We start from the raw sequence: 15,084 nt of genomic DNA on the forward strand, positions 1-15,084 counted from the left end.
ATGATGATAGCATGAGCACAAAGATCTATTCCAAATGATTGACTGTTTTGCTATACAGACACAATGCTTTGCCCACGAATTTTCATGCAGCCACTTCTTTCCATGCTGCTAGTACCAAAATTTTTCATCACATCATGATAAAATTCTTGTAAAAATCACTACAATCAACCACAACTTTATCAAAACTTAAGGCAGTATTAAATTCAATGATCGAATTTAAGGGGAAATACTTGCTTAATGGTATCAGTCTTGTATTACATGTTCCTGAGTGGGTATACGTCAAAACATGGAGGCTAAAAAATATAGTGCACTTTCTTTTTGCCTTTTCCTGTTTTTGTTGTTTTGCAAATGATTATCATTTATCATTAAAAGTATAGGATAAATATCAAGCTATGACACAAACAAGAGTCTCCCATGAGCCTGAATCACTCACCTGGTTAAATTTCGCCTTTCAAAGGTAATAAATTTAACGAAAAGTTGTCCAACAATTTTGACCCAAGAATTCTTTGGTAGGACTGATCATAAAATCTTCTCAACAATTGAGAATAGTTTCTTTTAATCTATCATAGTTTTCAAGATATTGACTGAAAACTCTTAAAAAAAAAAAAAAAAGAGTCATTTTTCCCATTTCAAGGGCAACAACTCTAACAAGGAGTCATCTGACAACTTTTATAGTCCTAATAATATGGATCATTTCAGCAACTGAAAGAATTTTGCTAAACCTAACGGTTTTGGAGATATATGCAAAAAACTACTGTCTGACCCCTATGTTCTATTTAAAGTAACATCTGCCATGTTTTTTGATGGATCAAAAATCCCCACATCAGTTCTAAGCAGGATACCCTTCGGAAAATTCATACCAAGTTTGGTTTCATTTGATCAAATAGTTTCAGAGGAGAAGATTTTTGAAGGAAATAATATTAAAAATAGCAAAATCGTTAAAAAAGGGCAATAACTCCAACGTGGCTAAACGGATTAAGTCCAAAATTTGACCACATATAGATCTTATCATGCTGAACACTTTTTTCCCATCAGAATTTAGATAAACCTAACGATTTAGGAGATATATGTGAAAAACTACTGTCTGATCCCTATGTTCTGTTTTTAGTAACAGCAGCCATGTTTTTCAACAAATCAAAAATCCCCACACCAGTTCTATGCAGGATACCCCAAGGAACATTCAAACCTCGTTTGGTTTAAATTGGTCAAGTAGTTTCAGAGGAGAAAAGTTTTGTATAATTGTTAACGACTATGACGGACCCCAAGTGATGGCAATAGCTCACATGGCTTTTGGCCAGGTGAGCTAAAAACCTGTTTTTGAGGTAAAACAGTATTTTCATGAAAAATAATGCTTCAGAAAAGGGGTCTATTTTATGATCTCAAAATAAAAAAGAAAGTAGAAGTCTATTTTAGTTTGACTTGTTCTGGTGTACCGAAGTTCGTGTTTTTTTTTTTCTGGAATGGACGTAAAATTATTTTTGACATTTCCTTAATGGAAAAACATGGTCAAAAGTACGATTGGAACTCCTTGTCTAGTTTTTTTAAAAATCATGAAAATTTATTGTTTACTAAAGAAGCCTATGGGGCAAAGGATACATGACTGAGACCAAATGCAAGTTGAAATTCAATTTTGCTAGTAGAAATTATTTCCACTTGCTAGTGGAATTCTATATGTCATATAGGTAAAGTCCAAAGATAACCCTAAAAACTTCAAAATTGGCAAGTGTAAATTTTCATTACTTGCTAAATTTGGCCAGTGGAAAAAATTCTGAAATTCAATCCCTGGTAAATTTGTGGCTTAATATGAAACACTAAATTCAGAAATTCACGAGAAAGACACTCATATTGTGATGCAAGCAACAGGTTGTTTTGGTACTTTTTTTGAACAAAAAAATAAAATTCACTCAAAAATGATAAAGGTGAACATTTTTAAATCAGTTCATGTAATGTCATGTCATAAGTTCCAATCTTGGCAAAGACATAAAATTCCAATTCAATTAACCTAGTTTTCAGTAAGTTTGAATTGTAAATATCATGCAGATTGCTTCCCTACAGATATAAAATTTATTCTATCATAGAACCTACACAACAAGCCCTACATGACAGGCCTAGATATTGATTTTGCAAATTAAAGTAAAAGATAATCTGAGGAATTCAACGATCTTGCCTCTGAAGGGCTTTACTTCAACACATGAATGGAGCTAAAATAGAACATCGATTTTTTTTTCTTCAGCAGTTATGATTTATAGAAACAGTGAGAAGTCAGTGCTAACAGAAAATAATGCAGGTTTTTCCTATTTTTACAAATGCCAACATCTGACATTAAATGACACAAGATAATTGATGCACGATGCTGTATTTCTTCTAAAACTAGTAATGATCCTGACATGCCTACACTTCTGCATCAATACTGATTCATGAGAGGTTTTACATTATCTAATTATTTCAATTGACTTAAAAAATTAACAGTTTTGTGTTGCATTTTTAAAATAGCAAAAACAAAACATAAAACAAAAAACACATTTTCTTTGTATTTTAACCTTGAAGGTTGCCAATAATAATCAGTCACTAGATCTAAAACATTCCACTATATAACTTATACATGTATCACCCTCTGAAGATATGCCAGAAAATAAAATTTCCCAGATGTATATGAGTAAGTCTTGGGGTACAGATTTCTAACATACCATATTGTTTGGCTGTGGTTGTTGGGGATATCCTGTTGGCTGCATTCTGTTGTTAGTCTGAACACCAAATCCATCTTCTTTAAAGTGGTTCATCCCACCTGGAAATGTAGAATTAGATGTTAATGGACACATCTAACAATCAATTCAGCTGTATCTAGTCAAGATATTTTTTTTAGTACATGTGCAGGCCTAATATGAGGCAGATTTAATATAAAAGAGGATGATGTTTCAAAGCTAGTGTGGCCTTATTGATAACAAACAAAGTTCAAGTAGACTTGGAATGACTTGTTCGCAGGCCAAGTAAACCTGGGATGATTTGTCAGTGGGCCAAGTTGTTTCATAAGTTGAGATACAAACTAGTTTACTGTACATTCAGTTTGTTTTTCTCATTTGGAACTATTAGATCATTTTGTCAGTACTAAATCCATAAATCCCAGAAAGTTCTGCTGCATGCAACTTCCTGACAGACTGAAATCAGTGCTTCTAATGTTATACATTTTGTATATCAAAGTTGTGTTTATCAACATTATGAGGACTTTGCAGACCCATCAAAACTTGCCTTTGACCAACAGAACATTTGGTCAGACATCTGAAAAAATTCTGTCTGGCCAGGAAAAAAAATGAAAGACCTTTCCTATGTTAGCACAGAAAATTGGCTCAAATCTGCTGGACAATCAGTCAGCACATTTCAATTGGTCTGCTTTCACCTCTGTTTTTAACATAAACATGTAATTAAAACTCTTACAAAACCTGGATCTCTCTTCAAACATCAACTTTTAGAATTGTTAACTTTTCCAAACAATAATTCATATTTAGTCAACAAATCATTGTAGTAGTACTGTAGATGATGTTGCTGCTACATGTACATATAGGGTGCATGTAAAAGTTACACAGTAAATGCTTATAAAAAAATATTTCATAGACCTAGATTCATGAAGTTTTCATTCTTGGCAATAGTTGATCCAGCAAATCAAAAACCAGTTAATAGTTTTTTTTTTGTTTGAAATGCTATTATCCCCATATGTTGACTAATAAAACATTAAGTTTGCACTTTGACATAGAAGTACGAGTGTGGTCTAAACTGCATTGTAAGTCTTACTACACTTTGTAATACTGTTTTTAAATTTATGAAATTCATAACTCACATTTGCAAATCAAATCGTTCATTGTTTCTAATCATTTCTAACTGGTATACAGTTATACAAAAGTCCATTGTGTAGAACAGGGTTAACAACATACAAGTGTACAAAGCCTGTTCAACACATTTTTTGTCTGTTATACATAGACTGTGACCTTAGTTTGACTTAAGTCACCACAGAAAGTTGACAGCCATTGTAGATAAAGATTCACAAACACATGCTTGAATCTGAATTAGATATTCTACAGCTCTGCACTGTCAGAGAATTTTAAACTGGAGAGTTTTATTGATTGCTCAATCTAAATATATATGTTATGTACTTTAATAAAAAATCCTTGCACAACAAAGCCATGCAAAAAAGTTTTACTATAGCTGTTAATCTGATCAATTAATGTTTGAAGAAAATAAAAGGCATAGCAAAGAATTTGGGATGGGTTGAAGAACCTAATTACCTTTTTAACCACTTATCCTGCCAGCAGTGTGTGCCAAAAAACTTCTCAGCTAGTCTAGATGTACTAGGACATAAATAAACAACTTCATTATGGCCAGTTTTGGACAAAATGTTAGTGGCTAAAGCCATTAAATGGAACAAAATATCCCTGATCATACACCTTGCAACCCTTCATTTGTAAGATTTAAGAATGTACATTACATTGTACGTAATACCGGTCATTTCACACACTTCCCACTACTCTATAGAGATGTACATGTATGGTTATTTTAGTCCAGTTTTTTCTGTTTTATAGAATCATCAAAATACTTTGTAAAGTCTCCATGTCAAGTCCACCTCCAAATTTGGTTAAGATACTTCAAAATATGTCACCTGCATTAAAAAATTTGGCTACTGCACATCTCATTTTTACTATTTATGCAATTAAGAAAACATTTAATTGATGCAATCTATACTGAGGGGGATTCGGCCATAAAGTTCTTTAAAAAACTGCACATCAGTACATAAAACTCAAAAGACTGTGGGTATTGCTAATGAAGTAAATTAGCCAAACATTATAATCAAAGCCTGAGGAGACAATTGTTTCCATCTTCTGTGTACATGTAGTCATTTACTGCTCACAAACATGACTGTTTCATGACAAGCATGACATGACAAGCTTATCTTTATATTTACTGATCTTAGCAATGTTTGTATTTTTCATCATGTTCATACTATGCTTAAATAAAACAAGAGGCTCCCAGGAGCCTAAATCGCTCAACTATTTAAATTTTGTCTTTTAAGGGCAATAAATTTAACAAGGAGTTGTGTAACAATTTTGACTCAAAAAGACTTTAGTAGGAATTATCATAAGGATCATTTCAGCAATTGAGAGTTTCTTTCTACCTATTACAGTTTTCAAGATATTGGCTGAAAACTAAAGAAAAACCCATTATTTTTCATCTTCCAAGGGCAATAACTCTTACAAGCAGTCACCTGACAACTTTGTTCCCTGAAAACTTTTGCAGGCCTTATAATAAGGATCATTTTAGCAATTGAAAGAGTGGCTAAACCTAACGATTTTGGAGATACATGCAAAAAACTACTGTCTAACCTCTATGTTCTATTTATAGAAACAGCAGCCTTGTTTTTTGACGGATCAAAAATCCCAACGTCAGTTCTATGCAGGATACCCCAAAAAACATTCATACAAAGTTTAGTTCCAATTGGTCAAGTAGTGTCAGAGGAGAAGATTTTTGAAAGAAATAACATGAAAAATAGCAAAAAAAAAAAAGTTAAAAAAGGGCAATAACTCCAAAATGGTTTAACAGATTAACATGAAAATTGAGCTAAAAATGGTGCATTATGCTACTAATATGCTATGACAAAAGCATGCATAATGTTGATCGGGGGGGGGGGGGGGGGGGGGGGGCCAAAATGTCCAAATGCTGTAAATCTTCCTAGAGTTTTTATCAATGAAAATAATGACTCACATACAGGGAAAGCAATATATTTTTTTTAAAGTGTGATAAGCAACCATATTAAAATAAATATGCCTAAAATATATTAAATGTAGACCCTAGACAATGAAAATTGACATTTTTAACATCAAATATGGATGCTTATTCTAACTGGCTGAATTGTAAATATCAATGGCAATCAGTGAATGACACTGAAGCTACTGTCAGTGGTACATGTAATTAGAATGATACATTAGTTCTAAAAGTTGCTCCCTTAACATCAAATTCAAAATAAATCAACACAATTTTGGCCATGGCTGCTTTTTCTGAAATTATATCTTGTGTTTTTTCTGTGTATGCATTGATTGTGTGTGTATTTTATACCATTTTGTATTGTGTTTAACCTGTCAGAGTTAATGCCTTGCAATATAAGTTCTATAGGGTTTGTAAGTCTTGTCATGTGTTTCACAAGAATGGGTCCAAGTCCACCATTCAAATGCATAGAGATTTGTTATTTTCAGAGCATTGGGTTCAGTATATAAAAGCAAACATATGTTCGTGTAAAAGTACCAATAAAAAAACAAATATCTATTTCCACATGATAAAAATGTTAAGAAATAGTGTAAAATAGAAGACTTTGCATTGTTTTACAGCGTTTTGAGATCCTGGAAGTAAACAAATGCAGACCGGGCTTCAGATTTCAAAATGTTCCACATCAGAATTTCCCGTAAGGAGTATGAAATTAGAACGAGACTTGAAGACCCTATTACTATTATGAAGCGAATGAAAAAATACAAGCCTCATTTAAAAAAAAATATCATAGGTTTCCTATGTTACATTCAAGGACCATCCTAGTGGGCGACTGAGGCGAAATAGTCGCTTTTTGGTTCCAAACTTCATTGTATATTACCACAAAAGAGAAGTTAAAGTCGCCCTTAAAATCTGACACATCCCCCTTTTATTTTTCAAAATATACAATGAAAATACAGTAGAGCATCGGTGATTCTTTAAATATAACTTTATTGTGTGTTTTCACAGCTGAAATGAGACGATTCACAGCAGGTCACTACACATGTTTCAGCCCTGCTTCTAACACTCATCTGATCTCCCATCCAGTAACCAATCGGAACTTCTCTAGAATTTACGCTAACATTTATGAAAATGAATATATACACAACACACCAGTCACTACGATGTCAAAGTTCTAATAAAAAAATTTTGACACTTAAATTGATAAAGTATTACACTTAATACCATAAATATATTAATATATGACTGTTAAAAATGTTACTGTTAACTGTACACATGTCAACATCCAAGGATCTGATTGCGTAACATCAGTTTATTGGAAGTCACCTCGAAGTGACTGTAAGCATAATAAACTAAAAATTAATTATCCTTTGTTTTAGTTTACAAATAAATACTTACTGAAAATTAAAATTTATCATTGATTAAATGAACATTGCACACTGAAGATATCCTCAGATCTATTATGCCACAATATATAGACAACATTGTGAACAATTTAAAAGATTGTTTTCAAGATAGTGGTTTGATAGGAAAAAATGCAAGTATTGCACCCTCTTCACATTACTTCTGCTGACAAAAATGGAGAGTTGGCAACATTTGGAAACCAAAGTGTTACTGTTTTAGCTGATCATTTTGCCATCCAAGAAATTGATAAAGAACAAGTGCCTATGGAATATAAACAATACAAAAGGCTTGTTACAGGTTCTTTTCAAACTTCCTCCCTTAGTGAAATTTGTGAAAAACTTGGCATGAATTTATGAGGATATAATACCAAATATTGTATAACTTTTTCAGTGCTGCACACTTCTACCAGTGAATGGTGCAACATGTGAAAGAAGATTCTTTACCCAAAATTGAATCAAGTCAAGGTTGAAAACCAATTTAATCAATAGTTCAGTGAATGACTTGATGAGAATGAACTGTGGTGCATGTGTAAACGATAAGTGTTTAGACATCAGATTGACTAGATGTAAAATTTTATAATTTAATGTCTTTTAATTGAAAATAAATATCAAATACATTAGTCAATGACCTTACACCTTTATGTCTTTTTGCATAGTCTTAGAAATAAATATGAAGTTGTTCAAAAAAGGAATATCATTACATGTATATGATAACATGATTCAAAATTTAACTAATGAGAAGTCTCCCTGAGATTTGAAACTTCTCCCTATTTTTCTCTGAGGGAAAAGTGAAGTCTCCCTGAATTTTGGGTCTAGGATGGCCCCTGTACATTGTGTTTTAGGTATGTCCTATTGATTTATCATGAAAGGAATCATTGTCACAATGGCAAAATTTTAATCCAAATCACTGAGCTAAGGTCTTAACCCAAAAATCAATCCAAGTCTGACTTTTGCATTGTGGTACCTTGTAGTAAAATATCAAAGAAATTGTTCTCCTTTTACTCCAGTTATTGTCTGTAAACCAAAAAAAAAAATTTCCAATTCATATTTTTTGCAGCTACACAAAAAAAAGATACCATACTCTTGCAGCATGCCAATTTTTTTTTTATGACAGAAAAGTAAGGAGTTAAACAAGTACCCATGTAAAAATAGTCAAAATATTTCTTAAGTAACTCAACTGCTTAATAAAATGAACATAAATGTACATACATGTAGTTCATATGTACTTGTAGTCTGAGTGTAATCTATACACTGAACTTTAAGAGAAAATTTCTCAGTGAATGTAGGGATGAGTCACCTCAATCAGCTATCATGGCTGTATAAAGACCTTTTGACACTAGGTCAGCCCAAGTCCTTAGTGAAGACATTAAGATGATTTTAATATCAAGATTAAAATGTTTGTCAAGTCTAATCTATACACATGTACATGTAAATGTACATGTACATGTGTGATCGTTTTCATACATGTACATTTGTATTTGCAGTTAATGTCACAGTTCCAATTTTTTTTCGCAAGCCAGATTGTCATTTAATCGTAATAATGTAATGTACATGTACCTCATTTCAACTTGGACTTCTGTTAGCACACTCACATACCAAAACACCCACCCACATCATTACTGGGCAAAGAAAATGGAAGTACAAAGCCTTCCTTTTGTGGCATGGCACATTGTGGAACAATTTCAAAGAGATCCATTCATTATTCCATTATTGTCTGGACATCAAGATAATGAATGCTTGTTTCTGGTCGCTAATTCTGACACATCTCAAGTCACGTCCTAAAATCAATCTCGGCTACCTCTTGTGGCAAACCCTGCATGGAAACTTTGCACATCAGAAAAATGCTTATCTCTGACCCTCTGTGTCATAATTGCTAATACCTTCTATCATTATTAATTAACTTACCATACATGCTTTGTCTAAGAATATGAACACTTTCAAGGATTTTTTCTACATGCTCTTGTGCCACACCCATAGCATGCAGTTGTGGTTGCTGCAACTGACATACCTGCAAAATAAAAAAAAGAGTAATTTAATAATATCAACATCACCAACTCCAGCATTTGTTAATAATAATTTTGTTTTTTTTTCAACAGTATTTTTCATGATAGCAATTATTTTATGTATGATGTTTTTTTTTTGAATATTTTTGTTAAACTGCACCTGAAACAGAAACTGATGAAGTCTTCCTCTGTATTTGCTGAACAAAAAAAAAAGACAACCATTTCTCTTAAGTGGCTAATATTGTTAGCGATTTCTTGCACTCTTGCACTCATAATTTCAGTACTGTACATTCATATATGATTTACATAATTATATATTACTATATCACCTCATGTGGCTGATCGGTGCCATAGAACATTAAATTCTAGCTTCATTACCATAAAATTTACCTCTTAAATACTATATGTTTATGTGTTCTATGCATGTTTTTTACTGATATGAGAGTAGAAAGTTTACATTAAAGGACAAAATGATTGGTTAGCATTGAACTTTCTGTAATATAGCTGAAAAAAAAACCTAGTCTCCCAGGTGTTTTGAATGAGAGACATTCGGGTCATCATGGTTACGAAATCACCCAATCGCTGAAAGTTTGCCGAACTTAGCCGATTGACCAGCTGTTGAGTAATACAACAAAGTTCAAAAGTTAAGTCAGTACGTACAGTATAAAACATTACAATACAAGCTTTAATGAGCTTAATAAACCGACATAAGTTTGAAAGGTTCTAAAATGTCAAGTATAAATTACATGTATTTTCAAAAAAAGGAATACAATGTACACTTATTTTGCCAGTAATGTACAAATGTACGATATATCAAAAGATGTGAAATGGAAAAGAACATGAATTAATATTATCAATCAACTCAGTCTTCAAGTTTCACCTCACCAAAATTTATGTTTTTTTTTAATTCTGAGTCCATACACTGAGATAATCACTGACTGATTGGGAGTTAAGTTTAGTACAGCACTGAATGTTGAAAGCAAGCCAAAATCTGTGGCATAGAATATTTGACAATTAGCCACTTTGAAGACTTCAGTCTATGATTTCTCATTGGGACAGTACAGTAAACACACATATTCACTGAGTCCATTCAATCAGTATTTAGATACTTCTTCAATTTATCTTCAGTAAAAGAACAATTCCCACAGGATACATTTTTGTAGTACAGAAGTGTTTGAACATACACCTCAAGAAAATTGAACTACTGTCTGCACACAATATACCATATACTGGTAATATATATTGTAACAAGAGGCTCTCAGTCATAAGCCCACTAAATATTTGCTGAGAAATAACATAAAATAAGATTCAATCATGGCTATACAACATTACAGCATCACCACTCAACTCAGGAGACCATACTACATGTAAACGTATATTTAAATTTTTATTGGTCATACATGTATGCCTGCATGTCAATACTTTCGAAGTACTTTATTTATAAACAGGGAAATTATTGCAAGATATGGTGTATATTCAGTTTCTGTTTCTCAGTCAAGATAAAAATTTCTTATTATTATTTGTTGATATGTTATTTTGTATTTACAACTACCCTATTTTCCAGACTATAAGTCCATATTTTTTTTCAGCAAAGTGTCAGCCTCCACTTATCATCTGCTTCGACCTATCCAAGGATTTTTCAAGAATAATGTTCATCAACAATGCATTTCATTAGATTTGTTTAGTTCACTTTTGATTGCTTTAATTTAAAATATGTGGTAAACTGCAATCAACAAAAGCCTTCACTCAAACAGTCAAACTGGCGATTCAATTCGAATATTATATGATCATATCCTTTAAGAATGAATACAATGATGTAAATAAAAACTCTGAAACTTTGAAACCATTAAAATAAATAAATGAACAAAACTCTTTTTAAGTCGCTAATAGTGTTAGTGACTTCTTGCACTCGTAATTTCTGTATTTAATATTCCCACGATATGCATTAATGTGTAGTCATACGCCACATAATTCAGCAGATCTTCAATGTGTTCACCACCAAAGCGTTGTAGTTCCAGATTCATACGAGATAAAAATGTACCTCTTAAATATCATACACCTGTTCTACGAGTGTTTCTTGCTTGTATGAGAACGAGAAGTTTTCATGAAGTGATCAGCAAGCTTTGGACATTACCCGGATTCCGATTCAGGCACTGAGGCTCGTTACAAAACTATATATGTCAAATACATTAGCACGCCCAGATACTTATGAATTCATTGCCAGCTGCTAAATCTGGTTCATAAACTGGTTCCCAGTCAATATCATAAGCAAACCAAAGATCTCTACAACGTACCTTTTTTAAAACATATCATACACATGTCTATGCATGTTTTTTGCTTGTATTAGAACGGGAAGTTAACATTAAAGATAAAATGATCAGTTAGCATTGAGTTTACATTATATTACCCAGTTTCCGATTCAAACACAGGCATTCGTTTCTACTGATCATATACAGTTCATATATATTATCAGTACACCGATATCTATATATAGCCATTTGGGTCATAACAGTTACGAAAGAGTACGCAATAATATCAAGGAAATCAAAATTTCAGCGGAAGTCCCCCAATTTTCGAGTATATCACATTTGTACCATTTCAGATGTTTAAAGTATGCCAAAATCAGTGACAGTGAATATTTGATGATTAGTGACTTTGAAGACTTCAGTCTTTGATTTAACTTGGAAAACATAATCGAGTGTTTTTGAGTTATCGGTCCTTAAATATCCAAGTTTATACCCATTTACGGTATGTCGTAACACATTCGCATGTGGCTCAAATTACAATTCAATTTGGTGTTATCTAAATGGCTAATTGCAACCAAATTTGCAGGTAACAATTATTTTTTATTATATTTCGTAACACCAGGTATTATAGTTTACTAATTACTGCTTATAATAATGATCAATTCATCAAACGAACTTCCCACTTATTTCACACATGGCTGCCCACATTAGACATGTTTACGATATCATACTCCTGATGATCTATGACTTCAGAGCCATTGACATGCCATTCAATAAAAATAATTGAACTCGCGGACAAAGTACTCTTAAACAAAAACACATTTATATATACATATTTATTTAATTCAGAATTCTTATACTTAGTAACATCGCTGGAATAATATGCTGTTGAAAACAAACCATTCAACTCTGACCTCTGCTGACACGTTTGATATAAATGAACACCTCTGACTCTCGACTTATCTATTTTTTTTTCGTTGATCTTTGTCAAAATTAGGCAATTCGACTTATACTCCACATCGACTTATAGTCCGGAAAATATGGTACATCCAATGAGTGGGAGATATCATGTAGAAATATTACTTCTTATTTTTATCAAGTAATACTGCAATCTTTTGATATTTCAATTTTGCACTTTTATATTGATAATGACAATTATTAATTATAAGTAAAATACTTTGAAAGTATTGATTGTTGTAATTTGATTTGAGTGACAGACTTAAAAAAACAGTCTGGTGACGCTTTTTGTTTCTAATAGTTTTGATAATTGAGACTAATTACAGGTCTCAAGCAAGGATCCGGAAACGGTAAAAAATGACGATCATTAACTGACAAATTTTGAAAATGACCGACGACCATTTTCCAATATCGGACATAATTGTCAACCCTTATAAATTACGGTCTGCGTGGATTTATTATTGTATAAACATCCTTTCTGCCCGTCTCCTAATTGTTTATTGGAAATTAATTGACAGGTGTACGTCCATATTAGCCGATGTGCAGCCACCTATATTAAATTGTGATTTACCTGTAACTTAATAGTTGATTGCATCATTAAATTAAAGGTACATGTGCAGCACCATTGCGTATATAAATTAATTGAAGTGACTCGAAGAATTTTCATACATTTATTACTTGATTTAATTAAGAAAAAGACTGACAAATCCATAATATTCCTGCCGATCTTTCAGTAGTAAAGGAAACACATAGTGCTGAAACTACAAATCAAGTCATAGTGTGTAATTATTAATTTATCGATTGAATCTTTTTAACACAGAAGTAAACAAACAATTTAAATCAATATACAAAATGTATTCATGATTTTCTTTTATAAATAACAAGGTTTTATATTTAACTTCTTGTAAATAATCAACATTTTTCTTTTCATTACTGTTTGCTGATGTGATGAAAAAGTCAAAAAGATACAATGTTTTGTTTACATGTTAGAACGTCCACGTGTGGTCAAAACCGAACTTGTTCACTCGTTCAGATATTTTGTAAAAGACAGAGTATGTGATGAAATATCACAAAGTCCAATACTTATCTTTAAATAGCTACAAAAAGGTTGTTTTTTTTTAAAGTTTATTCTCGATCTGAGCATGTAAAAGACTGACATGGGCTGTAAAAATTTCTGGACCCTTGGTCTCTAGACATCTATATAATGTGTACATAAGAATTGTAAATAAGAAGCCCTTAATTAGGACTGCAATCATAGTCAGTATTAGTTATGTTACAATACATTGTCCAAACTAGGACGAGACAGCTACCTCAGCCAGTCGTTTTTGCAAGTTAACTCTGAGATATTTCTTATTTAAAGTACGTTTCAAATACAACCTATACATATCTTTATTTTTATGACAAGTTTTGTTAAACAATTTCGAACTTTCATTGACGGCCACAAATGTTTACTCCCGTATAAAAATAATCCCTTGACAAACTTGCACATATACAGTTGTCTATTTTTAGAAGTTTAAATGAACACATTTTATACAATATCTCCAATGTGTATCTGATCATCAAATGAACTGCAATTACACAGGACCGTTATGAAGTATGTCAGGGATTGAGTTTCAGAAATTTTTCAACAAGCTAATTTAGCAAGTACTGAAAATTTACATTCGCTAAATTTATGTTTTTAGGGTTATTTCTTGACTTTACCTATATTACATATAGAATTCCATTAGCAAATTTTAGTGGAAATAATTTCTACTAGCAAAATTGAATTTCAATTTGCATTTAGCAAGTATTTCCCCTAAAATTCAATCACTGTATGTACAATGTACATTTTGTATCAATGATAAATGTCCTTTTTTTTTTACGGTTGGTGATTGTTAATACCACGTGCTAATTGTCTCAACCACTGCTTTATTGTGCCGACGGCTTCGATTGAAGTTGGACAAATCAACTATTGACTCATGACATTAGTATAAACTTCGGTGATTAGATTAAAAACTTTCACAAGTCCCCTGTTGTGATTTTCAGGGGTCCCCAATGAATTTTGGAGGTCAATGACCTTGGAGATCGGATATATAAAGTCCATATTGTCAGCAGTGATCAATGAGATTAACTTCACCGTGCTGGGTGGATTTTACAACCAGATAAGAGATTCTCTATATACTGTTAACAACCGGTATATACAATGGTGCACCTGGTCCATGCTCCCAGTTTTTAGTGGAGTCGAGTTGCTCATGTACTTTTATTACTTTGTATGTATGATTTAAGTTACTTTATGTTCTTTGTTGTGTATGTCTGTTTTCCATGTCTGGTCTTTGTCCCTGGATTACATTCTTTTGATTATCGCTATAACATTGGTTCCCTTGATTACTCTCTCCCAGAGGGGTCGGTGTAACACTAACATTTCATCGTGAAAAAAAAACAAATGACACAGTTGTTTCACTGACACAGATTTAAAACTCAAACTTGAGTGTTAGAGAAAAAAAAAGTCACTGAGTGTAGTGCGAGAAGCTTTTAAAAATCAAATACTATAGATATTCCCAATATTAACTTAAATATGACATTTTCCACATTCTAATTTTAAAGTTGGTACAATAGAAATTAAGGGGAAAACCCCTGTATTACCTCTATGAAGAACATGGGGTGGTAGAACAGAGGTTGTCCCCTTATTTCTATAGTTAAGAACATGTACACTGTACATTTGTATAGCAACTTATTTGGAAGTGGGCGTAG

General features: G+C 32.4%; 1 protein-coding gene across 1 annotated transcript in view; it reads right to left on the reverse strand.

Moving 5' to 3' along the window:
* Positions 1-15,084, reverse strand: part of LOC148619141 (uncharacterized) — a 30,050-nt gene that overhangs the window by 13,909 nt on the left and 1,057 nt on the right. The window contains exons 2-3 of the mRNA XM_088578729.1: positions 9,054-9,156; positions 2,688-2,785 (exon numbers count right to left, since the gene is read on the reverse strand). Of these exons, the coding sequence (XP_088434855.1) occupies positions 2,688-2,785; positions 9,054-9,156 (201 nt within the window). The remainder of the gene's footprint in view (positions 1-2,687; positions 2,786-9,053; positions 9,157-15,084) is intronic.

This window comes from Perna viridis, chromosome 4 (genome assembly GCF_037379345.1).
Source record: "Perna viridis isolate PV_CMFRI_1.1 ecotype Kerala chromosome 4, ASM3737934v1, whole genome shotgun sequence".
NCBI classification, from domain to species: Eukaryota; Metazoa; Mollusca; class Bivalvia; order Mytilida; family Mytilidae; genus Perna; species Perna viridis.